The sequence below is a fragment of the Symphalangus syndactylus genome, chromosome 10, assembly GCF_028878055.3.
Source record: "Symphalangus syndactylus isolate Jambi chromosome 10, NHGRI_mSymSyn1-v2.1_pri, whole genome shotgun sequence".
Taxonomy (NCBI): Eukaryota; Metazoa; Chordata; class Mammalia; order Primates; family Hylobatidae; genus Symphalangus; species Symphalangus syndactylus.
Genome location: NC_072432.2, coordinates 5,775,195 through 5,800,787, shown reverse-complemented (window position 1 = coordinate 5,800,787; position 25,593 = coordinate 5,775,195). Strand labels below are relative to the sequence as shown.

General features: G+C 49.7%; 1 protein-coding gene across 8 annotated transcripts in view; it reads left to right on the top strand.

Annotated features, from left to right (window-relative positions):
- The window catches only part of DIP2C (disco interacting protein 2 homolog C), a 404,917-nt gene that overhangs the window by 290,743 nt on the left and 88,581 nt on the right, over nucleotides 1–25,593 (top strand). For all 8 annotated transcript variants that reach the window (XM_055296324.2, XM_055296321.2, XM_055296318.2 and 5 more), the window contains 9 exons: nucleotides 2,597–2,720; nucleotides 3,087–3,196; nucleotides 3,365–3,467; nucleotides 5,429–5,493; nucleotides 8,179–8,272; nucleotides 8,669–8,788; nucleotides 10,023–10,137; nucleotides 22,798–22,937; nucleotides 25,429–25,565. In XM_055296324.2, the coding sequence (XP_055152299.1) occupies nucleotides 2,597–2,720; nucleotides 3,087–3,196; nucleotides 3,365–3,467; nucleotides 5,429–5,493; nucleotides 8,179–8,272; nucleotides 8,669–8,788; nucleotides 10,023–10,137; nucleotides 22,798–22,937; nucleotides 25,429–25,565 (1,008 nt within the window). The remainder of the gene's footprint in view (nucleotides 1–2,596; nucleotides 2,721–3,086; nucleotides 3,197–3,364; nucleotides 3,468–5,428; nucleotides 5,494–8,178; nucleotides 8,273–8,668; nucleotides 8,789–10,022; nucleotides 10,138–22,797; nucleotides 22,938–25,428; nucleotides 25,566–25,593) is intronic.

Below are 25,593 nucleotides of genomic sequence, written 5' to 3'. Positions count from 1 at the left end.
TGACATTGGTGCACCTTTTCATGGACCTGTTGGCCATTTGGGTGCCATCCTTTCAGAAGTGTGCCTTCAGAATGTAGCAGTTTGTTGGTCTTAGAGAACTTTTCTTATTTTTAACTGAAAGAATCTGTTGGCTATGGTGCAAGTCAAAGTAGGGTCAGATGAGCATATTCGTGTAGTTGATAAGTATGTGAACCCTAATATTTCTTCCATCTGCCAGTCCTACAGCCACTAGAAGTGTCTTCGAATAAAGGCCCTGATGAGAACCTAGTTTTCTGAACGCATCCTGGGAGGATTCTTTTTATTCACACTTTCCTGAGATGTAGCACCTGTTTCCCGGAGTTGGCCTCAGATCCAGCCAGACTGAGGCCGACGCCACCTTTCCAAGGACAGAGAACTGAGGCCTGTGAGTCAGGAAAGCCACTAGCCCAGGTGAAGCCAGGTCCTGTCCTTGGGTAACCTGCGGAGGCTGTGAGGCCCACTGAGGACCCACAGCCCTTTGCTTCAGGTGCTGTGTGCAGGGTCCATCTGTCTAGTCCCTTTCTTTGTTGGGTGTTTGTGCATGCCTGTGGGCACGTGTGTGTGAGTGTTGAGTGTGTTGAGTGTGTGTGCATGTGTGGGCACGTGTGTGCATGGACGTGTGTGTTGAGTGTGTGCGCATCTGCATGTGTGCATGGGCATGTGTGTGTGGGTTGTGTGAGAGTGTTGAGTGTGTGTGTGTGCGCGTGGGTGTATGTGGGCATGTGTGTGTGTTGACTCCACGGGGTTGCCTCCCACACGGGTGTGTAGGGTGAGACATGGTAAGTGCTATTCTGAGCATGTTGGCCAGGGATGGGCAGAGCTGTGCTGAGGGCCGGCGTCTGACGGGGCCGCGGGGGCACTCTGCACGTGCTGAGGAGTAGCAGGCCCAGCCTCACCTTGGCTGAATCGCAGCCACATCCTCCCAGGCCTGCTGCTCCTGTGGTTTTCAGTCTCTTCCTTATTTTTTAGGGGTCGTCTTATGTGTATGATTTTATCATTTGGGGGATTAAATCATGGGCAGACACTACCAGGGCAGGGTTTAGTGAAAGGTTGGCTCCTGGCCTGAGGTCAGCATTCCACCCACAGCCATGAGCGACTGGCCTCGCCGTTCCTCCGTCTTGTGACCATCACGCGTGTGCTCCTGCCTCGGCCCGGTACTTTCTGGCTCAGCGGAGCCGCCTTCCTGCTGCGGAAGCTGATGTTGCCTCACCTCTGCCCCCCACCTCTTCCCCTCACCTGTGCCCCTGACCTCTGCAGAGTCGGGACATTTTTTAATGTGATGTTCAGATTCACATTAAAGTGACCGATTAGGGCTTTACTTGAGCAAGCACCGCCTGTGTGAAAAGCACCACAAGACTTCCCCGAAGTGGGTTCCATCTGTCCGCCGAGCTCCCAGCGGCCAGACCTTGGGGAGCTGCCTTGCGTGTGCTGGTTGGCCCGTTTGGCTATTGCTCCATGAAAATTCCACAGAGAGGCATTTTCACTATAGATTTAAATCTACAATAAGAAAAGTACTAAACACTTAAGAGAGACTACAGCTTTGAAATTTTAATGCTGCCTCATTTACCCAAGTGAAAACACCACTCTTCAGCTCATGTTTTCCCATTATCAGGGAACGGGTGGGAAGATCCACAGCCAGGCCTCCGATCGCCGACAGCAACTGGGCCGTGTAGGGTCCATAATGGGGGGGTTCACGCTGAGCCATCTGGGGAGTGAAGACGGTGACTTGCTCACTATAGTGTGGCATTTTTAGTTCCTGGAACCCTGGCTGTTTTGGAGCTTTCAGTTTATTTTATGAATCAAATAATGGAAAACCCACACAGCTGGCACAGCTGGTGGGCGTAGAGAGAGTGACACGAGTGCCTTGGCTGCTCACCCACCTGCCTTCAGGCAGCTGGACAGGATTGAGGACGCGTGGGTCTGCTCAGGTCTGACCTTCCCAAACCGGAGCTGGCAGCCTGGAGCCACCTGTCCCTGGTGTCTCCAGTGGGGCTGCACAGCAGTGTCCTGTTTCAGCAAGCTTCAGTTATTTCACTGAGACCAGGCTGCTCAGGGTGAGGAGAAAGTGACCCAGGTCTCCCTTCCTCTGGCCGAGGGGCCCTGCCTGGCACCCATGCCAGGTGTGTCTTTCGTGCCTTTGGTCTTTGAGTGTTTTAAAGATCAGGCACTTGGTGTTAGTGTGTTAGTAGAAGTGTTTTTTCAGGCCCTGTCTGTTCTCTACAGTAATTGTGTCGTATAATCAGTCTTACGGAATCGGAGGGAACTATAACAGCAGGCTTTTAATGCGACCCGCTGAACAGCAGCCCTGCACTGAGCACTTCCCACGCCCTCTTCTAATTTATCCCTCAACAAACCTGGGAGACGGCTGTTCTTTCTCTCCCGGTTTTACACGTGAGGACACTGAGGCCGTGCAAGTTCACCTGTTCAGGGTCCCACAGATACCAAGCAGCAGGGCTGGGGTTGGATCCCGGTTCTGCAGACTCGAGGGTCCGTGTGAATGCTAGAGAGAGGGCCGAAGGCTGGGCGGAGCGGGGCAGGTCGTGGGTTCTCAACTCCTCTCTCTCTGTTGCCCTCTCAGGACGCAGGGAGCCAGCAGATAGGTTTCTTGCTTGGAAGCTGCGGAGTTACTGTAGCCTTGACTAGTGACGCCTGCCATAAAGGACTTCCAAAAAGCCCAACGGGAGAGATCCCACAGTTTAAAGGTATGCCACCGCGCCTCTGAGAGCTCACATGCCCACGTCCTTTGTCAGAAGGCGGGTGCGGGAATACGTCACCCCGCCTTGGTTTCAGTCCTCTGTGGAATGAAACGTCAGTTGCAGACCCACGACTTTTCATGCATTCACGTCCCTGATGACACAGCCGGGTTGCCGGCCCATGGGGTGATGTGAGGTAACGCGTGATGGCGGCTTGGGTGCTCTTCTGTTGATGTCTTAGATCTCATGAAATCCGGAAACACCAGAGATTTGATCTAGTTGACATGTTTGAACGGGTACCACATGAATGGGGAGAAATTCTACAGACCTGCTTTCTGAGTAACATTTAAAAGGAACTTGTCGTTTATTTCCAAGGTTGGCCAAAGCTGCTGTGGTTTGTCACAGAGTCTAAACATCTCTCCAAACCGCCCCGAGACTGGTTCCCACACATTAAAGATGCCAATAACGACACTGCATATATTGAGGTGAGTCAGCCTCGGCCTCCTCCACTGGCCCTGAGTGCGGCCTTGGTACTAATGTGTGTTTCTGACGGTTACATGAGCGCCAAAATTCAAGGACTCGGAGAACCTCAGGAAGAAAAGCTGCCATGACCTCTCAGCCCTACCTCCCTCACGCTTTCTGTCTCGTTTCAGTACAAGACATGTAAGGATGGCAGTGTGCTGGGTGTGACGGTGACGAGGACTGCGCTGCTGACACACTGCCAGGCCCTGACGCAGGCGTGCGGCTACACGGAAGGTGGGGTGCCAGACCCTGACTCCTTGGGACCCTGGTTCTAACCGGGACACCTGACATGAAGGCCACATCACTCCCACGAGGAGCCGTAGAAATAGTGTGAAGTTTGTGCCCAGCTCCACTGACGTTAACTTATTGTCGAGTTAGGATATCAGCTCAGCCAACCATAGCAAAATACCACAGACGGCGGCTTCAACAGCAGATATTTATGTCCGCACAGCGCAGAGGTCTGAGGTCAGCGTGCTCTTGGGCAGTTCCCAGTGGGGGCCTCTTCCAGGCTTCTCATAGGAGGTATAAGAAGATGTGCAGTTAGGAGCCCATCCCTACGACCCCACTGAACGTGAATGACCTCCCGAAAGGTGCTCTGTCCACACACAGCCACGCTGGGGCCTGGGGCTTCAGCGTGTGGATCTGGGGAGACGCTGTTAGCGCCGTGGAGCTTCATCCCTGGGTGCACATGAGCATATCTTTAGCTGTAAAGAAAACGCCCGTGTGTCCGCCCACCCTCCCAATTGAGTCAGCGTCTCTGCAGGTCTCTGCTTCTGCGGTGAAGAGGAATTGGTGCGCGTTATGTGTTTTCCTTCCCCGGGGTGGGCTGGTATGGGAGGCAAAGAGGGGAAGTGAGTGGAGGGAACTGTGGCAACCGCGCAGAAATGGCACAGAGAGGGGAGGGTGCGACCCTGGAGACCCCCAGAGACTCCCCACATTGGTGCCCTGAGTCCTGCTGAGATCCCCTGAGACACTGTGATGTGCCCTCAGGCCCTTTGAGACTCCTTCAGAACCCCCAGAGAACCCTCATGGCCCTGAGATCCCTTGGGATGCCCTGAGGCCCCTTGAGACTCCCTCCAGAGACGCCCTGAGGCCCCTTGAGACTCCCTCCAGAGACCCCCTGAGGCCCCCTGAGGTCCCCTTGACCAGGCTCCTGACAGGGCATAGCTGCAGCGTGCACCCCTGCCTGGCGTCTCTTTCTGGAACTTGGCGAAGCCATGGTGGCATCTGCCGCTCCGCTGTGGAATGGAACACTTTTCTTCTACTATTTTTATTCTCTCCCCATCCTCATAATCTCCCTTTTAAAAACAGCGTGTGTGTCTCGTGGGTATTCTGATGTCTGGCCGTGGAGTTTTCATACTTGGGGAAGCATTGCCTCTTGCTCCTTGCCCTAATAATGCCTCCAAGGTCCAGGGTGGTCACACTTGTGGAGGTTGGGGAGGGAATGGATACGTTCGCTCTTTACTTCACTACTTTCAAAAGGAACTTAGATTGTTTCCTTTTGGCTGTTTATTGTGAAAGCCCCCTGTCTGTTACCCTCCACACTTTAGCCTTTGGAAGGGGAGGTGAGACTGAGTCACGTGCAGGCAGCTGCTGACCTTGGCTGGCCAGGTGACTTCGGGAGAAAGCTGGGCCTGTTCACGGCCAGCGTGCTCTGTGATAGTAATCCTCGTCAAGCACGAGCTTTTAGCACCTTTTTAGAGAATAGATTTCCCTCCCTGTCTTCCAAATTCCGGTGCTTCCTTTTTTTAATGCAACTCCAACCTTGGAGACTTCCAGTAGAGCTGCGTAGGCCCCTGTGTTGCCAAAAATCCACCTCCTCCTCTGTGCGCACAGGGCACGCCAGCTGCAAAGCTTCCTTTCCTGGGAGACTCATGAGGAAGTGAAAACAGATGTTTTAAAGAAAAAGGCAGGGAGGGGAAAATATATGAAAAGAGAAGGAATGCTGCATTTTAAGGTGCGGCGTGGAGAGAACGCTGCTCACTCGTGTGTCAGGATATCTGTCTAGAAACTCCAGGGTGGCCGGCACTCAAACTGGCGTACTTGGAGTCTACAGAATTTCCACCAAGATATGGCAAAATGATATTTTTCCAAGATCTGTTATTTCCCCTGATGCAATATTGGATTTTCTTTGCATTTTGGTCTGTTGCCGCCCTGTCCTAAGTAAAAATCTCCTGACTCCCTCTGTTGTGCAGCTGAAACCATTGTGAACGTGTTGGATTTCAAGAAGGACGTCGGGCTCTGGCATGGCATCCTGACAGTAAGTGAGGTCCCCCCCGGCCGCGTCTGTCCACACAGGAGTCCCCCGCCTGCCCTGCCTGTCCACACAGGAGTCCCTCTCCCGCCCTGTCTATCCACACAGGAGTCCCCTCCCCACACTGCCTGTCCACACAGGAGTTCTCCCGCCCACCGTGCCTGTCCACACGGGAGTGTGCTGGGTGTAGGAATACAAATGCCTAGATTTGCATACGTTTCACTTGTGCAAGTTGCTTCCTCCCACACTGTGAAGCAGAAAATCGTCACTGTTAGAAGACCGATGTTGTCTACTAACGCGGTTCACGACTACACCACAAAGCCAGTTGTTTCAGCAGCCACTGGTGTGAGGGTCTTGGACACGTGGATTGAGGTTACAGCTGCGGAAAACAGCCTTCCAGGGCTCACGTGGAGATCATTATCTTTCTTCCCGCACTTTTGGCATTCAGTATCTTAGAGTAACATCAAAGGTTGGTTCGTGTGTGGGTCACTGTCCCATACATCTGGTTAGCTGGATGTTCCTGTTGTTTTTTGAGTCGGTGGGGCCTGCTGTTGTGTTACTCTGCGCGGAAAAGTAGTTTCCAGATTTGCCCTTGAGGATGGCAGTCTGTGTGTGTTGTAGGGAAACAATTGTCTCACAGTCACAAGTGCCCTGGATGACAGCGCCGGGCTTGGGCACTTCTCATGGGGAAGTAGCCCTGTTATTTACGGCAGGCTTGGCCCTTAAAAGCTACGTGGATCATGACTGCTTAGACGCTCCCCCCATCTGTTTCATATGTGGTAATTTTCACTCATTTTTCTTTCGAATAATTTCTTATGCTGAAGCTTCTTTCCTTTTGGAGGTAGAAAATTCTGGTAGTTGTCACACAAGTGATGGGCATATGAATACAGGTTTGCCATTTCTCTGCGAACCAGAATTCATGTGAAGAGGAGCCGGCAAGCATTTCCTAGACTAAATATCTGTGGCTCCAGAGCAGCCCGGCTGGCTTCTTTGCGTGAAACACGCGGGTTGTCTCTCAAGTCTGGATGCTGTTAGGGGACAAGATGGAGCAGTGTGGTCCCAGCACCATTGTGTGCTCGTGCAGTGGGAACCCCGGCTTTGGGATTGGAGGACCTGAGCTTGTGTCTCAGCCCTTCCTTTCTTAGCTTTGTGACTTGGGCATGTCACACGTGCGTCTAAGTCCCTTCTCAAATCTGAACCTCAGTTTTCCTGTCTGTGAATGGAACGACAATCCTATTTAACGTGGCTGGTGTGAGAATTATGTGGCCTAAAGTTTAAGCACCCACTCCACCTACACGTTTGACACATGTGATTCAATGATCAGGTCCTAAAGAACAGACAGCTACGTCACTGTTGCTGTTAGTCACTCTCGTTATTAGAACACCCGAGTTTCTGGCTGTGACGTTGTCCACACAGCCCTGCTTTCGAGGCCTCGTCGTGGGGCCACCTCTCTGAGGAGCTCCCGCTGGTGGTACCAGCCTGCCTGCTCTGTGCTCCAGGGTATAGCCGGCAGCCCTGGCAGGTGTGAGTCTCTCCACTGCCGCATCTAAAGCGAGGTCTCTGAGCAGATGGCAGCGGCTTTTAAGATGCTCTCACCTCCCCCAGCACAGAGTGGGGAGGGAGTCAGCAGAGCTCTGAGGAGGGAAGGCACCACGTTGTCTTTCGCTTTCATCTGGAGCTTCCCAAATCGAGCTCGCGGCAGAGGGGTCTGTCCCTCTCATCTGCCCCCACCCCGTAGCCTACAAGACTGCAAGAACCCTAGCCCACCGCACAGCCCGCCAGATGGTGCCTGGTCTGACTGCTGCAGTGTGAGGCAGGTGTGTTCCTGCTGCCCCTGTAGGTGTGAGTCCCAGCCTCTGTGTGCAGCAGCGTGCAGGTACTAAGCCAGTGTTTCCTAGTTTATTTTTGTCAGAAGTCGCAATCTGCTGCAGCAAGGCCCGGCCGGAGCCAGAGTGTGAGCTTCCCCTGGCCCTGCGTTTCAGAGCAGCGTGTGGTTCTCAAGATGGGTTCTGTGAAATAAAAGTTAGCATAACACACTAGGAAGAATTAGGCTTTGAGGATACGAAAGGCTGTTGAAAATGACGATATTTCACCAAAGGTTTCATCTTAAAAAGGATTTGGACTTAAATTATTTAATTCTGTCAAGAGTAGTTGAGGGAAAGCAGTGGAGTTCAAGGGAGACCTTGGGAAGTCGCTTTCCCATGGACATGCTTTAAAGGATTACACCCAGACCCGACCGTGTCACACTCATGCAGACCAGCCATCCCCGCCATCCCCACCCTGAGGAGCCTCCAGGGTCCTGTGCGACCACTCCTCCTCCGGGCCTGTGCAGCCTGGCGCCTGCAGTGCTCCCTGAGAGCTGCTGCTCCTCCTTCCCTGGGGGCCTGTGCAGCCTGGCGTCCACGGTGCTCCCTGAGAGCTGCTCCTCCTCCTCCTCTTCCTCCAGGGCCCCATGTGGCCTGATGTCTGTGGCACTCGCTGAGAGCTGCTCCTCCACCATGCCCCTCTGAACTTGCCATCCCTGCCAGCCCCACCCTAAGGAGCCTCCAGGGGCCTGTGCACATGGTGTCTGCAGCACTCTCTGAGAGCTCCCCCTGCCCCTGTGCGGCCTAGGGTCCATGCCGCTGGCTGAGAGCTGCTCCTCTGCGTGCCCGTCCATGCTCACCCTGAGTGTTCCTTTGTTGATTGCAGAGTGTCATGAACATGATGCATGTGATCAGCATCCCGTACTCGCTGATGAAGGTGAACCCTCTCTCCTGGATCCAGAAGGTCTGCCAGTACAAAGGTGGGTATTGCCAGGCGCAGTGGCTCACACCTGTAATCCCAGCACTTTAGGAGGCCAAAGCGAGTGGATCACCTGAGGTCAGGAGTTCCAGACCACCCTGGCCAATATGGAGAAACGCCGTTTCTACTAATAATACAAAAATTAGCTGGGCCTGGTGGTGCATGCCTATAATCCCAGCTCAGCTACTCAGGAGGCTGAGGCAGGAGAATCGCTTGAACCCAGAAGAAGGAGATTGCAGTGAGCCAAGATCACTTAAAAAAAAAAAAAAAAAAAAAAAAAAGTGCTGGGTGACCAGTGATTCTTCACCCTTCCCCACTACTCACAATGATCTCTCTTTTGTAATAGGGGACGATCTGACGGTGGCACATATTAACTTATTTCTATTTTTCTTTTTAGCAAAAGTGGCGTGTGTGAAATCGAGGGATATGCATTGGGCATTAGTAGCACACAGAGATCAGAGAGACATCAACCTCTCCTCTCTGCGAATGCTGATCGTGGCGGACGGCGCGAACCCCTGTAAGTGAGGGGCCGTGTGAACTTGCGAGGCAGGCAGGCTGTGGAGTCTTTTTTTTTTTTTTTTTTTCCAGGTTTCATTCTTTGCAGTTTGATTTTTCTTTTTCTAATCCTTATCTTAGTAAAGAAGTTGTCTTAAAATCACCAAACAGTATCACTCACTCTGGCCGAGAGGTACGATGGCATAATAAGGGACAGGCATTTGTAGACTCCACAGCCCTGGGATTTAGAGGATGTCTTGATTCTGTAGAGAAAGTTCCTTTGCTGACCCTGTTTCCCCGGCTGTAAAACGGTGCTTAAGTCATAAACTTCCATGAGGATGAAATGAAGTAAGCCCTAAGCAGGTAATAAGGAAATACTCGATAAATATTTGACTGCTAGTACTTTATGGTGTATAATAGTTTTCTTGATCAGTAAATTAATTTGTTGTTTTAAATGTAATTTCATTATCACATCCTCTAACAAAAATACCCAGATAAAGTAAATTAGCAGCTCCACAGAATACTATAAATACACCTTGAGAAATATTTCAGCCAACTGAAACAAGAACCTAGCTAGCATGCTCTTGTGAAAAAAGTACATAAAGCTTAGAAGAAAAGTGAAATTAAAGGTTTCTGACCACATTGATGAAACATGCAACGTTTATGTTTGTAAAACTAAAGCAGCATAAACTCCTTTAATGCCTGATATACAAAAGCAGACTCATAAACAGGTTTATAAACAGTTTTCACTTATAAAATTTCATAAATCCTGAGCTAATTTAATCAACAATTGTTTTTAACCCGTAACTCTACAAAACAATACATCTTGCATAAAGAAAAGTATATCTATATTTGGAGATAGTTTAGCTGATATGTTCTTGATAATTGTGCCTCTACCTCATCATTTAAAGTAATAGAGAGGAAAGTTTTCTTCATTTGGTTTAGATTTACCCCTGTCTTGGAACTTCCGTACTGAAAATAGTGGAACAAGTCTCAGAAAAGTTACTAAAGTAAGTTCATCTGTCAAAAACGTGTCATAAATGTGGAGGTTGCATTCTTTAAATTCTTGAGTTCTGTTTGAGAATAACGACTTTCAGTGTAACATAAATAATAAATTGTATTAAATGAAATATTTTTCCATGCTGCCTAGATCTGCTTGTGCCTGATTCCCACCTTCAGAACTATTTTCTATGATGGGATTTTATAGTCAATCACAGAGCTTCAGCTGTCTGATCATTGTCCCTCTTTCACTCTAGGGTCTATTTCTTCTTGTGATGCATTTCTCAATGTCTTCCAAAGTAAAGGCCTTCGACAGGAGGTCATCTGTCCTTGTGCCAGCTCGCCAGAGGCCCTCACTGTGGCCATCCGGAGGTACGGGGTCATGTCGAATTACGTAGATAACCTAGAGACAGTCCTAATTCAGCAGCAAAGGGAGATCAGGAAATCCTAACAGTCGATGCTGAGGGTGAGGGTAAAAACGGGACCTAACCTTTCAAGATGAGTGTATTTCTGTTTTTATGTGCTGGAACAGATTCTTTTGAACAGCCTAGATTCATTCATTAAAAAACATTTATCGCTCTCTGCAGTTTCACGGTAACTCCTTAATAAGCAGAAGTGTCTAGAGATGCGTCGAATCATAATACCCTGTCCTTGGAATTTACTCCGATTTCCGCGTGCGTGCACCAGTCTCTGGTTTCATCTGGGGTGGGATAGAGTCTGTTTTCATCTGCCTGCTTTTCTTGCAGTGTTACTGACTTCCATGTGCTGTGGGATTTACTGGTATATTTATTTTTTCATTGTTTGTCTCTGGTGTATAGTTGATGCCTAATACATATTTTTTGAGTGAATGAAAATAAAATTTAAAGTAGGTAAATTCAGAAACTTGCCTCCCGTACACTTTGCTCTGACAATCTCATGTCATTCACCAGAAGTAAAGCCTAAACCTCTTCCTGTGTGATAGGCACACACTTGACATTTTACATAAGTGGAGCCGTGTGTGGGTCTGGGGTTTTGTTTTCATTTTACTTGGTCGACGTAGGTGCCACTGACGGCCTAAATACGCTGTTGTAGGAGAACAGGCTCCTGCAGAGAAGCTGTGTTCCTGTGCTGGCTGTGACCGGCCCACCCGAGCTGGTCCAGAGGAAGGTTTGGCGAGAGAGAGGAGGTGTGGTGTGGGGGTCTTGGAGCAGCGTGTCCACGGCAGTACTCCCAGTGGTGGGGAAGAGGAGGGCCATTCCCTTCCTGTGGGCTGAGCTGTGGAGTGCAGAGTGAGTGCAGGAGACCCGCTTGCAACAGGCTTCCCAGAGCAGTGTGTGGTGTTTAAATTATTACAGGCAAAACTGTGCAAGGGCAGGCATTGACCAGGACACAGAAATAACAAGAGCAGGACATGTCTCCCTCCCACTGTCTCTCCCGGTGGTGCACGTGGGCACGTACGTCAGGTCGGCTGTGGCCTGCTCCCGTGCAGTGTCTGGGGGAGTGGTCTCTGGACACGGCGCACCATGGGTTACAGCAGCCCCTCTCCAGAGCCACCTCCCTGGAGCTGGCTTCAGTGGTCTTCTCTGGTGTGCGACTGTTCTGATTGGCGTGATTGGGCTCAGCAAATTGAAAGACCGAAAAGGATTAAAGGTACAATTTTCGCATTCCAGGTTGAGTTAGGAACGACAGTGTCCTGACAACTAGAAGCAGCCCCCAGTGTCCCTGTGCCGTTCTCCCTGCTCCTCCATCACTCTCAGTCTCATCAAGACTGTCTTTTTATGTAGTTATCATGCATATGATGCATATTTAAACTGTTCAGTGCTGATGCTGTACGAAAGAATGATCTGTATAGTTGGCCATTGCACTTGGACTCCCTAATTGCCTGAGATGAATTAGGCAGCAACTCTATCTCAGGAGAGAAACCAGTGCTGGTCCTTGGAACCTGTATCTTTTGTTACCCTGATGTTTAAGTCACTTTCGAATAAAGCTGATGAAAGCAGCGCTCATACCTGCATTTCCACCAATACATCCCTCCCTGCATTGTTTTCTGAATGTGTGAACAGCAGGAAAACTTCCCTCTGTGCAGGGGTTTCAGTTGTGTGCCACAGAAAGGTTGGGACAGATGCGTGTTTTTGGAAAATGAGCCAGTGCCTGTGAACTCAGTGTATTCTGTCTTAAGACTTGAGGTGAATTTCCCACGTAGCAGAGGTCAGAGGCCAGGTTATTAAGTGAAAAACGGCTTTCGTACGTTCTGTAAAGCTGTTTTAAGTGAGGTCTGGCGAGGCTTCCCTGTAGGTTTTGGCATGAGAACAAAATGAATGCCTTCTTAAATGTCGTCACGTCCAACGTGGGAGGGAGTACAGCGATCTCATTTTATTTACTCCTTATGTTTTTTAAAGAACAAAAAGCAAGTGTTCGGCTGCTACATTCCCCTGTATTGTTGCAGAGAAGGGTCTGTAGAAGACGGATTATGCCTGTTTGAACGGGTTCTGGGATGGGCGTTTCCTCTATGTTGTGATCTAAGCATTTGTGTCCTGCGTGTTAACCATCATCCAGGGACAGCCTCTTCTGCGTGTTAACCATCTTTCAGGAACAGCCTCTTCTGCGCATTAACCATCATCCAGGGACGGCCTCTTCTGCGCTTTAATCATCTTCCAGGGACGGCCTCTTCCGCGCTTTAACCATCTTCCAGGGACGGCCTCTTCCGCGCGTTAACCATCTTCCAGGGACGGCCTCTTCCGCGCTTTAATCATCTTCCAGGGACGGCCTCTTCCGCGCGTTAATCATCTTCCAGGGACGGCCTCTTCCGCGCGTTAACCATCTTCCAGGGACGGCCTCTTCCGCACTTTAATCATCTTCCAGGGACGGCCTCTTCCGCGCTTTAATCATCTTCCAGGGACGGCCTCTTCCGCGCTTTAACCATCTTCCAGGGACGGCCTCTTCCGCGCGTTAACCATCTTCCAGGGACGGCCTCTTCCGCGCTTTAATCATCTTCCAGGGACGGCCTCTTCCGCGCGTTAACCATCTTCCAGGGACGGCCTCTTCCGCGCGTTAACCATCATCCAGGGACGGCCTCTTCCGCGCGTTAACCATCTTCCAGGGACGGCCTCTTCCGCGCGTTAACCATCTTCCAGGGACGGCCTCTTCTGAGTGTTAACCATCATCCAGGGACGGCCTCTTCTGCGCGTTAACCACCTTCTAGGGATGGCCTCTTCTGCGCGTTAACCATCTTCAGGGACAGCTCCTGCTCCTGGTAACAAAGCAGAGACTGAACTTGCAGTGCTGAGTTGCAGCTGGTTGCTTGCTTGGCTTTCAGGCCACTTAATTAAAAAAGGATAATGATTATCTGCAGTAGAATGTAGATAAAATTGCAGATGCATTTGCTTACTATTTGTAGAATTTTGGCCCTCTCTGGAATATGTATCACTTAGTGATTCTCTTCTGCAAAAAAAACCAAAAAAGTAGATAAATCCAAAGCTGAGGCACTCACAAGAAAGCCCCCAGTGGCTGCAGGTGCCAGCAGGGCTGAGTGTGGACATCTGGGCCATGAGTCAGTCTTCCCGGCATTGAGGGCCAGGGCCTTCCAGAGCCCCAGGGTGCCCACGGCCCACTGGCTGTGGAGTATCTTAGTATCACTCTTGCAAGCAACATAGAATGTCTGTCATGCAAAACAGAGCATGTTGGAAAGTTCTAGGGCTCACAGGATCGATGGAACCTCCAATGTCCTGCTTGATAAATAGGCAGGATGCATGGGCGCTTCCGGGAGCAGCAGCAGCCCTAGTGATGGGAAAGGGGTTGGGGTGGGGTAGGGGGGCATGGCGCACAGAAGCCAGCAGCAGCTGTCAGGGGTTGTGGGGGGCGGGGGGGGGGGTGGCGCGACACTCGGGAGCCAGCAGCAGCCCTGGCGATGGGTACGCGGGAGCAGCCTGGCGCCTGGGCCACAGGTGCTGTGCCCTCCCTCAGGTTGCCCAGCGCTGGAGGCAGGTCACTGCCGGAACTTACGCTGTCGATTCTCCCCTCAGAGAAAGGCCAATCTCCAAAAAAGAATGACTCATTGTAGGGTGGTTGAGATTCTTTAAAAACATGAGTTGGAGACTTTGAAGGGACAAGAGCTGGAGGACGCGCCTGTCCTCAGGCATGTCTTTGTTCACGTCTTTATTCATGTCTGGGTTCACGTGTGTCTAGGCATGTCTGTTCACATGTGTCTTTATGCATGTCTGTTCATGTCTATGCCTGTCTGTGTTCATGTGTGTCTATGCATGTCTGTGTTCATGTCTGGGCATGTCTGTTCACATTTCTAGGCATGTCTGTTCACATGTGTCTTTATGCATGTCTGTTCATGTCTATGCATGTCTGTTCATGTGTGTCTTTATGCATGTCTGTGTTCATGTGTGCCTAGGCATGTCTGTTCATGCGTGTCTTGGCATGTCTACGTTCACGTGTCCAGGCATGTCTGTTCACATGTATCTATGCATGTCTGTTCATGTCAATGCATGTCTGTGTTCATGTGTGCCTAGGCATGCCTGTGTTCATGTCTTTATGCATGTCCACGTGTCTTCATGTCTGTGTTCACGTGTGTCAGCATGTCTGTTCACATGTGTCTAGGCATTCTGTGTTCACATGTGTGTCTGTTCACGTGTGTATAGGCGTCTGTTCACGTGTCTATGCATATCTGTTCATGTGCCTTTATGTCTGTTCACGTGTGTCTTTATGCATGTCTTTGTGCATGTCTGTGTTCATGTGTCTTTATGCATGTGTGTTCATGTGTCTTTATGCATGTGTTTGCATGTCTATGCATGTCTCTGTTCACGTGTGTCTTTATGCATGTCTGTGTTCATGTGTCTTTATGCATGTCTGTGTTCATGTGTCTTTATGCATGTGTTTGCATGTCTTTATGCATGTCTCTGTTCACATGTCTTTATGCATGTCTGTGTTCATGTGTCTTTATGCATGTCTGTGTTCATGTGTCTTTATGCGTGTCTGTGTTCATGTGTGTCTAGGCATGTCCGTGTTCACGTGTGTCTATGCATGTCTGTGTTCACGTGTGTCTAGGCATGTCTGTGTTCACATGTCTTTATGCATGTCTGTGTTCACGTGTGTCTAGGCGTGTCTGTGTTCACATGTCTTATGCATGCCTGTTCATGCATGCATGCCTTCATGTCTGTCTTCACCTGTGTATGCCTGTCTTCATGTTTGTGTTGATGCATGTGCCTTCATATGTGTTTGTTTTCACCTTCATGTTCAGGTGTGTCAGCCAAGTGGTGGCAGGAAATCACATTCCCTAGTGAAGCCTGCTCAGTCTTGCTACATCAACTGTATTTTCACCTAGGCATTTAAAGTATTTTCTTTTCTTTAAAACTGTCACTGTCCTGTTATATTTTGTGTTTTCTTTTCTCCCAATGTTTGTTTTGGCAAAGGTTGGAGGTGCAGTGAGAAGATGGCAGAGGAGGGGCCTCCCCCCGGGTTACCCCCCAGTTCCAGCCCATAGCCTCCCCTGGAAACAGAAAAGTGGCCAAGGCTTATGAGAAAGAGTTTACAAAAAAGTTTATATAGTGTGATCCCATTTTTGGTAACAAAAAATTAAGTATCTGTAAATAGTAATATTCAGTGCAAAAAAAAAAAAAAAGGTGTGATACACAGGGTGGGTGAGGCAGTGAAGATGGGCAGCTCACTTTCCGTGCTGTGCACCTCTTAAAATGGGCTGCTTTTAGTGGGCATGTATTGCTCTTATTAGAGAAAAGGAAGAACATTACATTAAATCAACTCATAACTTAATATATTGGCTGCTTTTACATTGCGTCTTTTCCTATTAAAAATCGCAACCTCAGTTATCTGTTGTGTTTTTGAAAGTCCACGTCACACTAAACGTCGAAAAAGGTACATGCGCATTTTTCACTGAATTTCTCCTTACGGTGCATGTTTCCTGAAAATATTATTTCTGCTAAAATGAGTTCACAAGTTCAACTGCTTCTTGTCCTTTAAAGGACATTTTTACTGGTACTATAAATTTATTAGTTTATTCTGCTGCTGTTAAAAGGAGTGGCCCAGAGAGGAAAGAAAGCAGAGATGTTGTGTGTTCTGTGTGTGTTGTGTGGCTGCCCCGGCACCTTCAGCAGGGCTGATTTACGTCCATCTAAAAGAAAAACCTTTGGCAGTGAATGGTGATTCAAGACCAGAGCAGCTGCCCTGTTAAAAAAAGAAGAAAGACACTTCCTCGGGGCTCTGGCTGCCAGTTCAGAAGGGAAGACCCGCCCACTCTCAAACAGGCTTCCCAGTAACTTCTCATTTTGTCTGGAACCCGAATGTGTCTTCCCAAAGAAGCAACGTTGTGCAGGTGCTTTGACGCCAGCACGGGGAACGTCGTGTGTGGGATGAGCACCACCTCGTTCCTTCTCCGTGCCGGCTCTGTCAGGGGCCGAGGTCGGCCTAGGTCCCCATCTCACTCTTCTCGCGCCAGCTTTGTAACGTGGGTAGGGCTTTACCTTCAGGATTCCTCGTCCATAGATGAGAATCACAGCAATAGCCACATCAGAGGCTCATGTGAGCATTGAGTGGGTTCCTACACAAAAAGTGCTTAAAAACACGCCTGGTACGTAGTAAGAATTCAACAAGTGTTACTGCCGTTACCGCCATTACATGACTACAGGAACGTGTTGTGTGCAGTCCGTTGCATAGAAATGCTGTGTACAGATTGCTGGGGGAGGAGGGGCCTGCAGCATAACTCTTTGTTCTCCAAATGTGCTGTTGTTGCTAAGCTGAGAATTACTACATTGGAGATTGCCTGTGTAAGATGAAAAAAATGAAAGACCTTGTTTACTCACTTGCTTAAGGGATTCAGCAAATGACATGCAGCACTGAAGCTGGGCAGGTGCAGTGTGGCTCTCTGTTAAGCCCTAGAACTAGAGGCTGGTGAGGCTTGTTGACTACTTGATGTGTTTGTTTTGTGTTAATGTCCTGAGCCTGGCCTGGTTCTGCTTGTGGTCAGGAGTAGCAAACTGTGGATGTGTTCATGAAATTTATAGGAGCTGCTGCTTCAAGGTGTTATGCAGGCAAGGCTTATGGAATGTTTTCCAGAGGCTGGAAATGCTATGACAGGTCAGTGGTGCAGATGGTTCGATGGCAGCCATAGTGTACATTCCTCATGAGGCCACGTTGCAAAGTCTGGCCTGCTTCTCTCTTTTTGTTGGTCTGTTTGCATTGGTATAAAGGAGTGTGTGAGACTGGGTAATCTATAAGGAAAAGAGGTTCATTTTGGCTCATAGTTCTGCAGGCTCTAAGAGAAGCATGGCTCCAGCATCTGCTCAGCTCTTGGTGAGGCCTCAGGAAGCTTACGATCATGGCAGAAGGCAAAGCGGGAGCCTGCATGTCACATGGTGAGAGATTGAGTGAGCAAGAGAGAGAGGAGGTGCCCAGCTCTATCCTAAACAACTAGATCCCACGTGAACTCATAAAGTGAGAACTCTCACGTTCCTGTGAGAACAGGCCCGCCTGCAGTGTTGGACGTCACATTTCAACGTGAGATCTGGAGGCAATAAAACATCCAGACTCTGTTGTCCTTTAGTTTTATTTTCGTTTCCCTTTTGCACGTCATCATGGTATTGTATATGCAGGTGTGTATTTTGCTCCTTCCATATCTCCAACAGTGGACAGTGCCTCCTTACATTCCTGGAGGTCACTGAGATGGTCCCTCCTGGAATCCATATTCTTTGTGAGACACACAAAGCTGCTTGGTCTTGAACACCATTTCACGTTGGAACTGAGTTTGGAAGTTGATGAATGGGCGGATACCTTTATCAGCCATTATTTAATGTACTGATATTGATTATTAAGGTGGATGTTTTTAAGTCCCTTGAATTTTGTCTGTGGGGACTGTGTCTTCCCTTCCTCACCTCATTTCCCTACTTGGGATTTTTACTTCCTAGCAAGGTATTGATGGAGATAAATATCTAACTTGCTTAATAATACAGGGAACACAAATTGGACCAACAAATGGTGTTTTACTCAACAAATTGGGAAGCATTTTAAGTGTTGGCAAGAGTGCAGAGACGGGCACTGCTGAGGCAACGTGGCGCTGTGGACAGACGCACAGATTCTGAAGCCAGTCTGAGATTGGCACTGGCTCTGCTCCACAGCAGTGGCCTTGGGTAGCACTGAGCCCTCCTCACCCCTGCCCCTGTCTGCTAAACAGGGAGGGTCATGGTGCTGCACCCATCTCCACAGGGTTGCTGTGCAGAATAGGTCATTAAATATATAACCACAACACCATACAGCCAGTGTGAGGTGCTTTTCTAGTAGATGAGAAAATAATACTCCCGTTCTGTTAGTGGGAATGCAAAATATGTTATTTTGGGAGGGTATTTAGGTCTTCTTAAAATTTTAAGTATATGTGCTCTTTGATTCTCCATTTTCTTTCTAGATAAGTATATTACAGATACATGTCCAACTGTATAAAGATTGAATGAAAGAAAATATATGATTATATATTTGTATTACTGAACACCGTGTAACAAACCAGCTGAATTCAGTGGTGCACACACCTACACAGATGCACACCCACACACAGACACATGGAAAGATCTGCAGATATTCTTAGTGAAGAGAGTGAGTTTTAGAATGTTGGGGTGATCGAACCCAACACCAGGTCATGCGGGTGACAAAGTCTGGTGGAGGCAAAGGAATGAGAAAAGACAGTTTGAGAGAGAAAGTGGGTCCAGGGGGCTATTGCGAGTATGGAGGCTGCGAAGGCCCTGAGCTCTGGAAGCCCAGACTATTTATTGGTGATCAAAGAAACAGGTGTTGAGAATGTGGGGGATCAAAAGGGCAAGCACATGATCTACAGCTGTGATGGTTTAGCATTTCCCTTGAAGCAAGTGGAACATATTCTGCTTGAGATAATGGAGAGCAGGTTCTTTTAACTCAGGATACAATCGACCCTGGGAGAGCAAGGAGCCAGCAAGTCTAGACACATTCCAGAGCCACGAGCCGTGGATTCTATCCAAGCCACGAGGGATTTTATGCCCTGGGCTTAGATTATGGTGCGTCAGGGTAGCCTTCCACCCTTTAGCACAGAGCTTGGTGTTCCAAAGGCAACAAGGGGTTTTAGACCCTGGACCCCGGACATGTTCCAAGACTCTTTTACATTGTGTCAGACATGCAAGCCCTGCCTCAGCTTCTCCCAATACTCAGCTTTTCTGCCAACATAGAAGAAGAAGCATCTTGATTCTGCTTTTCTTTTAAAAATCAATGTATTGGTTTACGTACATATTTTATACTTAACTGCATATCTAGGAGTCTAAACTTTGACATAAAAAAATCTGCATATGGTTATTTGTGGGGCATAGGATTGGAGCAGAAACAGGGACTTTGCCTTTTGACTGTGATGTTTGCCTTGTTCATACTAAGAATGTGCTCATGTTGGTTGTGCTGTTTGCTTCTAAGTTTTTATAAAAAGAAGAGAGCAGTAGACTGATTCACTCAGTGTCCTGGGATCGGAGGCAAAGACCTGGGAGGGGTGGGCACTCAGGTCAGCAGGGGCTGTGCTCTTGATCTGAGTCCCGCCGAGCCCCACCACCCACTTGGGCAGTGAAGTCAACCTTTCCGTGCCCGAGTCTTCTCATCTGAAAGTGGGGAATAATAGCCATAGGCTTATGTTGAGTTTTAAGTGAGTCCCTATGCATGAAAGCCTCAGAACCATTTGGCACATGGAGGGTACCACTGGGGCACTGGTTTGCCATCTGGAGGAGGAAGCATCAGCACCACCAGGTCAGAAGTTAAGGGGTGGCCCCAGACACCACGTCTGTGGGGAGGTGGGGCTGTGAGGCTGCCAGCGTGTTGGGAGGACCCCCGCTTCTGTGCCCGCCTGTGTGTCGGGACCTCCTGAGCTTCTGTGCCTGGCTGTATGCCAGTGTCTTGCACATCTGCAAGGAAAGAAACCCGGGGCCATGCGTCTTCTCCGACTAGCAAGGGAATCTATCAAATATGAATAAATGTACAGTGGCAGGTTAAATTAATGCAAAGTTAATGTCGATAATATGAACATATTCAGCCTCCTGGAACTATCATTGTATAAGCATAATTGAAAAGTTCCTATAGCAAACACAATTTGTAATCTTAAGGTATTCAATTATTAAATGCGCAGGTCTTATTTCTCATTAACTGTGTTTAAACATAGAAAAGAGGATCTTGGCCAGGCACAGTAGCTCACGCCTGTAATTCTAACACGTTGGGAAGCTGAGGCGGGTGGATCACTCGAAGTTAGGAGTTCGAGGCCAGCCTGGCCCACATGGTGAAACCCTGTCTCTACTAATAATAGCAACAAAATTAACTGGCTGTGGTGGCGGTGCCTGTAGTCCCAGCTATTCAGGAGGCTGAGGCAGGAGAATGGCTTGAATCCGGGAGGCAGAGGTTGCAGCGAGCCAAGATCGTGCCATTGCACTCTGCCTGGGTGACAGAGTGAAACTGTGTCTCAAAAAGAAAGGAAAGGGGATTTTGTAATTGAGACAACAAAATATACGTGATTGGGCCCTGAGATGACTTTTTCCCTTCCAGCCCCTTGCCCAGCAGGTCAGTGTTGTGAATCTTGGCTAGCCCAGAATTTTGCTTTCATGTGGCTTTTTAAAACAAAAATAAGTGTACCTTAAATTTTTATCACTAAGATAGTGTATTTGGGCTCTCGTAACAAAGTACCACACACTGGGTGGTTTAAACAACAGACACTTGTCTCAGTTCTGGAGGCTGGAGTTGGAGACCCCGAGGTGTCACAGGGCTGGGCCTCTGGAGGTGCTGAGGGAACCCGCCCCAGGCCTGACCCCGGCCTCCCTCGGGTGCTGCTCTGCTCAGCGATCCGCCCCAGTCCTCACCCTGGCCTCCCTCGGGTGCTGCTCAGCGATCCGCCCCAGGCCTCACCCCGGCCTTGGGTGCTCAGCTATCCTGGACGGGTACCTGTCACTCCAGTCTCTGCCTTCATTGTCATGCGAGCTTCTCCCTGTGTCTGGGCCTCTCTCTTCTCTTACAAGGACAGAGCAATTGGATTTAGGGTCCATTCTAACCCAGTATGACCTCATCCTAACATGGTCATAAGATGGCCCTGGCTTAAGGTGGTTCAACTTCCATTTCCACCTTTACAATGGGTTTATCAGGTTGTAACCCCATTGTAAGTCCGGGGGCATCTGTCTCTGAACAGGCCCTGCTTCCAAATAAGGTCACAGATACGAGGGGTGATCTTTTGCAGGGACACGATTCAACCCACAGCAGATACTGACGCTCACAGTGTCTGACTTCCACACTGATCTTTGTAGAGGACTCTTGTAGGGTGAGGGGATGGCGTAGGGTGAGGGGATGGCGCAGGGTGAGGGGATGGCGCAGGGTGAGGGGATGGCGCAGGGTGAGGGGATGGCGCAGGGTGAGGGGATGGTGGCAGGACCACTGACAACACCTGTGTTTTCATTTTGAAATTTCGATTTGTTTGGGGTCTCTGGGAAGAAAAGGCCGGGAGAATAATGGAAAGCCCAGGGATTTGAGCTCATGCTATCTAGGTGGTTCCATGTGGGTGTTATTTGGGCAGACTTTTCTTTTATATCTGGTTAGCTCTATCCTTTTTGATTCTTACATCCAGAATCATTCTGTTTCCAGAGACTTTCATGCTTTTTTCAGTACGCCAGTTACTTCATTCAAATGAGATCTCCTTTTCCAAATATTAACTTTTATGTTGCCCCATTTATGTCTTCAGTTTCATTATAAACCATAATATTTTAAAGTTAAACAGCAAACTTATAGTCCAACTGTTAGGTCTGAAGTGCATTAAAGATTTACACATGGAAAATTACAGAAACAATGTGTACCTAAATTGTGACTCACTCAGATAACCATTGAGGAATTGTTAGTTTTCAAGAATGTAATCCGTGATCTTAGAGAGATTTTAACTTATTTGTTCACAAATTCAGTCTGCAGATATTCATTGCTAGACATTTTCCAGGGCTGGAATGCAGCAGTGAGCAAAACAAACTCTGGCTGCTCTTGGGAGAGTTGGGTCTGAGGGAGGAGGTTGCACAGGTAGTCAGAGGTGTGTGCTGTGGGGTGGGCACACTGGGTGGGGGGTGTTTTCTGAGAGGACGAGAAGTCCCCTGGAGACAGGGAGGGAGAGGGCCGTGCGGACATCTGCCGGAGGAATGTCCTGGGTAGCAACGAGAACCAGTGCAGAAGCCCCAAGGTGGGAGCAAGCTGGGGTGTCTGACAGAGGAGGTGGGGCGGGCCCCAGAGTGGTGAACGTGTGCTCAGTGGTCTTCTGAAAACTGCCTTATGCGGACCCCTCTTCTCCTGACCCACAATGCATTCTACAGCTTGCCTGCCACCCAAATAATTTTCCTTAGAACTTGGCAGCCAGAATGGCACAGCGTAAATCTTATTTTAGATTCTTATATATATAAAATTGGTCATACGCCCAGGCAGTCTGCATCTGAATTGAGGCTGGACAGTCGGGATTTCCATCATTTCTGTTCAGTGGTTTTGTCTGCATTCTTGGAGTGGATGCACCACCTTCCAGACATTTGTGAAACTGGAAGAGCAGACTGTGCAGTGAGCAGGAGCTGGGAGGAGAGAGAGAGCCGGTCTGTGCAGGGCCTGGAGGAGAGAGAGCCGGTCTGTGCAGGGCCTGGAGGAGAGAGAGCCGGTCTGTGCAGGGCCTGGAGGAGAGAGAGCCGGTCTGTGCAGGGCCTGGAGGAGAGAGAGCCGGTCTGTGCAGGGCCTGGAGGAGAGAGAGCCGGTCTGTGCAGGGCCTGCATAGAGGGGACAGGAGAGGAGCTGCCTTCATAGTTTTCGGGTGTGTTCTTGGGATTCCCTGGGAATGCAGAGGCGGAAGCAGTAGACTTGCTGCCAGCTGTTCATAAACAGAACGAGCATCCCCTAATGCGGCCACATGGGCAGCCAGCACTGTGCCCAGGGTTGCCAGCACTGTGCCCAGGGGTGCCCAGCCTGCCGCGTGTGTGCTGACTGCACGTCTGTGGTTGCGATGGCTTATCTGCTCCTGCATATTCAAGTTAAAAACTGTCATTACAGGCCCACGGATGACAGTAACCAGCCCCCAGGCCGGGGCGTCCTTTCCATGCATGGGCTGACCTACGGGGTCATTCGTGTGGACTCGGAAGAGAAGCTCTCCGTGCTCACCGTGCAGGATGTCGGCCTCGTGATGCCTGGAGGTGAGTGTGGGTCACGAGATGCACAGATTAACCAGTTACTAAATGCTTTTCTAACACACGTCACCAAAGCCTGCATTCCCGCGTTCCCACATTCCTGTGTTGTGCCCTCGGGCTGAGAGCCTCACTCCCAGTCTTCTGAAGTCCTTGTTAGGCTTCAGACATTTGAGGTGTAATGTTCCCTCTCCTGGTAGACGGTCGAGAAGATGGGGAAGGGCAGCTTTGCACGCTGGGGCCTCGGGCTCCTCTTCCCTGGAAGGCTTTGGGGCCAGTGCAGGGTCCACACTGGTGCTTGGGCAGCTTCCCTTCCCTCCCCCAGAGGACGGGCCCGTCCGTCACCCTAAGGCACCAGCCAGAGTGGGAACAGCCAAGCTCGGCTTCCCCCAAGGCAGACACGTGTGAAAACCAAGGAATGTGAGTCTGTGTGACCATCAAGCCTGTTTTCAGCAGTAAAGCCCCTTTTCCAAGTCTCAGAAACCTTTTCCACAGATGTGTGAGGAAGCACCCAGCTGCAGGGCCCACTGTGCCTCCCCACCAGCCCCACAAGGAGCGCCCAGGCACCTCCCAGGAGCTGCTTTACCATTCTCAGGGTGAACACACCTGGCGCTCAACTCATGGGGTCACAGGCAGCATCAGCCCCCAGCTGTCTGGCCCCCGAAAGGGAACCCGGCTCTTTGCTCAGCTGGGGACCCCGGAGCCTGTATCTCCTGCTGAGCCCTCCAGGCATGGGGTGTGGGTTCAAGCCCAGCAGAGTAGCCATGCCTGTGTGAGCAGTGCTGCCGCCTTCAGCAGCAGGTGCAGGGCGCCAGGTCAGGTGGGCCTCAGCAAGGACCCCCGCCCTGTGGAGTCTCACAGAGGCAAGACCCCTCATGCTCCTTCATGGTGAGCTGTGCTGGGGCCAGGCACTCCAGAAGCTGTCTTGCCTTTCTGTTCGCCCTGTTTGGCATAAAAGAAATGAAGGCAGCTCTTGGCTTCCCTCCTCCTCATTACTCCCTGATTCCCTGCGGACGCTCTCCAGCGTCCCCGCGCCTCTGCCTCCGCTTCCAGCCTTCCAGCCCCTGTGTCCAGCCCACTCCCTGCCTCCCAGCGGTGGCCAGGCCCCCGGCTCCATTTCTTTCTTTAATGTCTAATTTTCAAATAAATGGAGCTGCGTGGTGAAATCTTCAAAGGTTCTGAAGGACACAATGAAAATGCTCCTTTGTGACTATGAGAACAACTGCGAGCTTCCCGGGCTCCCTGTCAGACGCCCCTGGGGCTGTGGAACAGTGAGAACAACCGCGTCCCCGTCAGAGGCACCTGGGGCTGTGGAACAGAAGCCTGCACCCTCACCGCGTGTGTGTCCTCTGCCCTGGATTCTGGGGTTTTTTCTCACATCATAATGGAGTACCACGTACATACCCATGTTTTATCTTAAGGGTCCTTTGTCAGCGCGTAACGAGCTCCGTGCTGTTCTGAAGGCAGCACAGTGCTACGTTGTGGGAGCACTAAGTTTATTTGAGCCTCCCCTGTTTGGTGATTTTCCCTCTTTTGCTGCTGCAGTGAGTGACCCCCTCATGTCTAATGGAAACAGTTCTAGAAGTGGGAGTTCTGTTTCAAAGAGAACTGCCGATATAGTTTTTATGATGATTGTCTTTTCGAAGGTTGTGAGGCTTTATACCCTGCCGAGCGGTAAACAGCAGCACTTCTTTCTCCACTCCCTTATCTGCCGTATTACCTGAGTTTTATTTTTACCAATCTGATGGGTGAAGAATCTTTCAGTGTCATTTTAATGTGAATTTTTCTTCCTGTGAGTTTAACTTATGTTTCCACTGTTCTGTACTCCAGCCCAGTGGCTGCCTGCTGTTTTAGGCTCTTTCTAAACAGCTCAGCTGTCACTAGTGCACATTCCACCCCTCTGAAGCCTGAGGCTCTTGGCTCCCTAATCAGATTTGTGGCTTGCAGTTGAGGGGTACGTAGGATGTTGTTGCTGTGCAAAGCATCAAAGTGTTGGTGGCACAGACCAGTGAGAATTTATCCGCATTGAACTGTGTGTGAAGCACTCCAGTGGTGTTCTCGGAAGGACTCACCATGCATGGAGTGTGAAATCGAAGATTCAGATTTCCGTAAGACATTAGAGGCTTGATTTGCAGAGTTCAAGTTGCACCACGTTGCTGATATACGTGTGGCAGGTGGCCCTGATGTTGGTTCTGAGGTTCCTCCCCATATCTAAATGGCAGATGATGTCACGCCCCCAAATACAACTTGCACATTAACATTAAAGCAATTGAAATATTTATTGATGTTTCAACTATGAAATTTGACATGTTGCTGCAACGGGAAAAATCATGGCTCTTTAGGGAAAATGAGTGCCTGGCTGACTACCATCCATGCAGTTTTGCTCCAGACCCCATTCCTGTTCACTGGTGTCCTCGTTCATATTCGTGTCTTCCCTGTTTCCTTGATTCTCCCCACCCGCCCCCTCTCACACTGCGTGTGCTTTCTTGTTTGCTTTTAGCCATCATGTGTTCAGTGAAGCCAGATGGGGTTCCTCAGCTGTGCAGAACGGATGAGATCGGGGAGCTGTGTGTGTGTGCAGTTGCGACAGGCACATCCTACTATGGTCTCTCCGGCATGACCAAGAACACCTTTGAGGTAGGTGGAGGAGAGTCCTGCCAGGAGT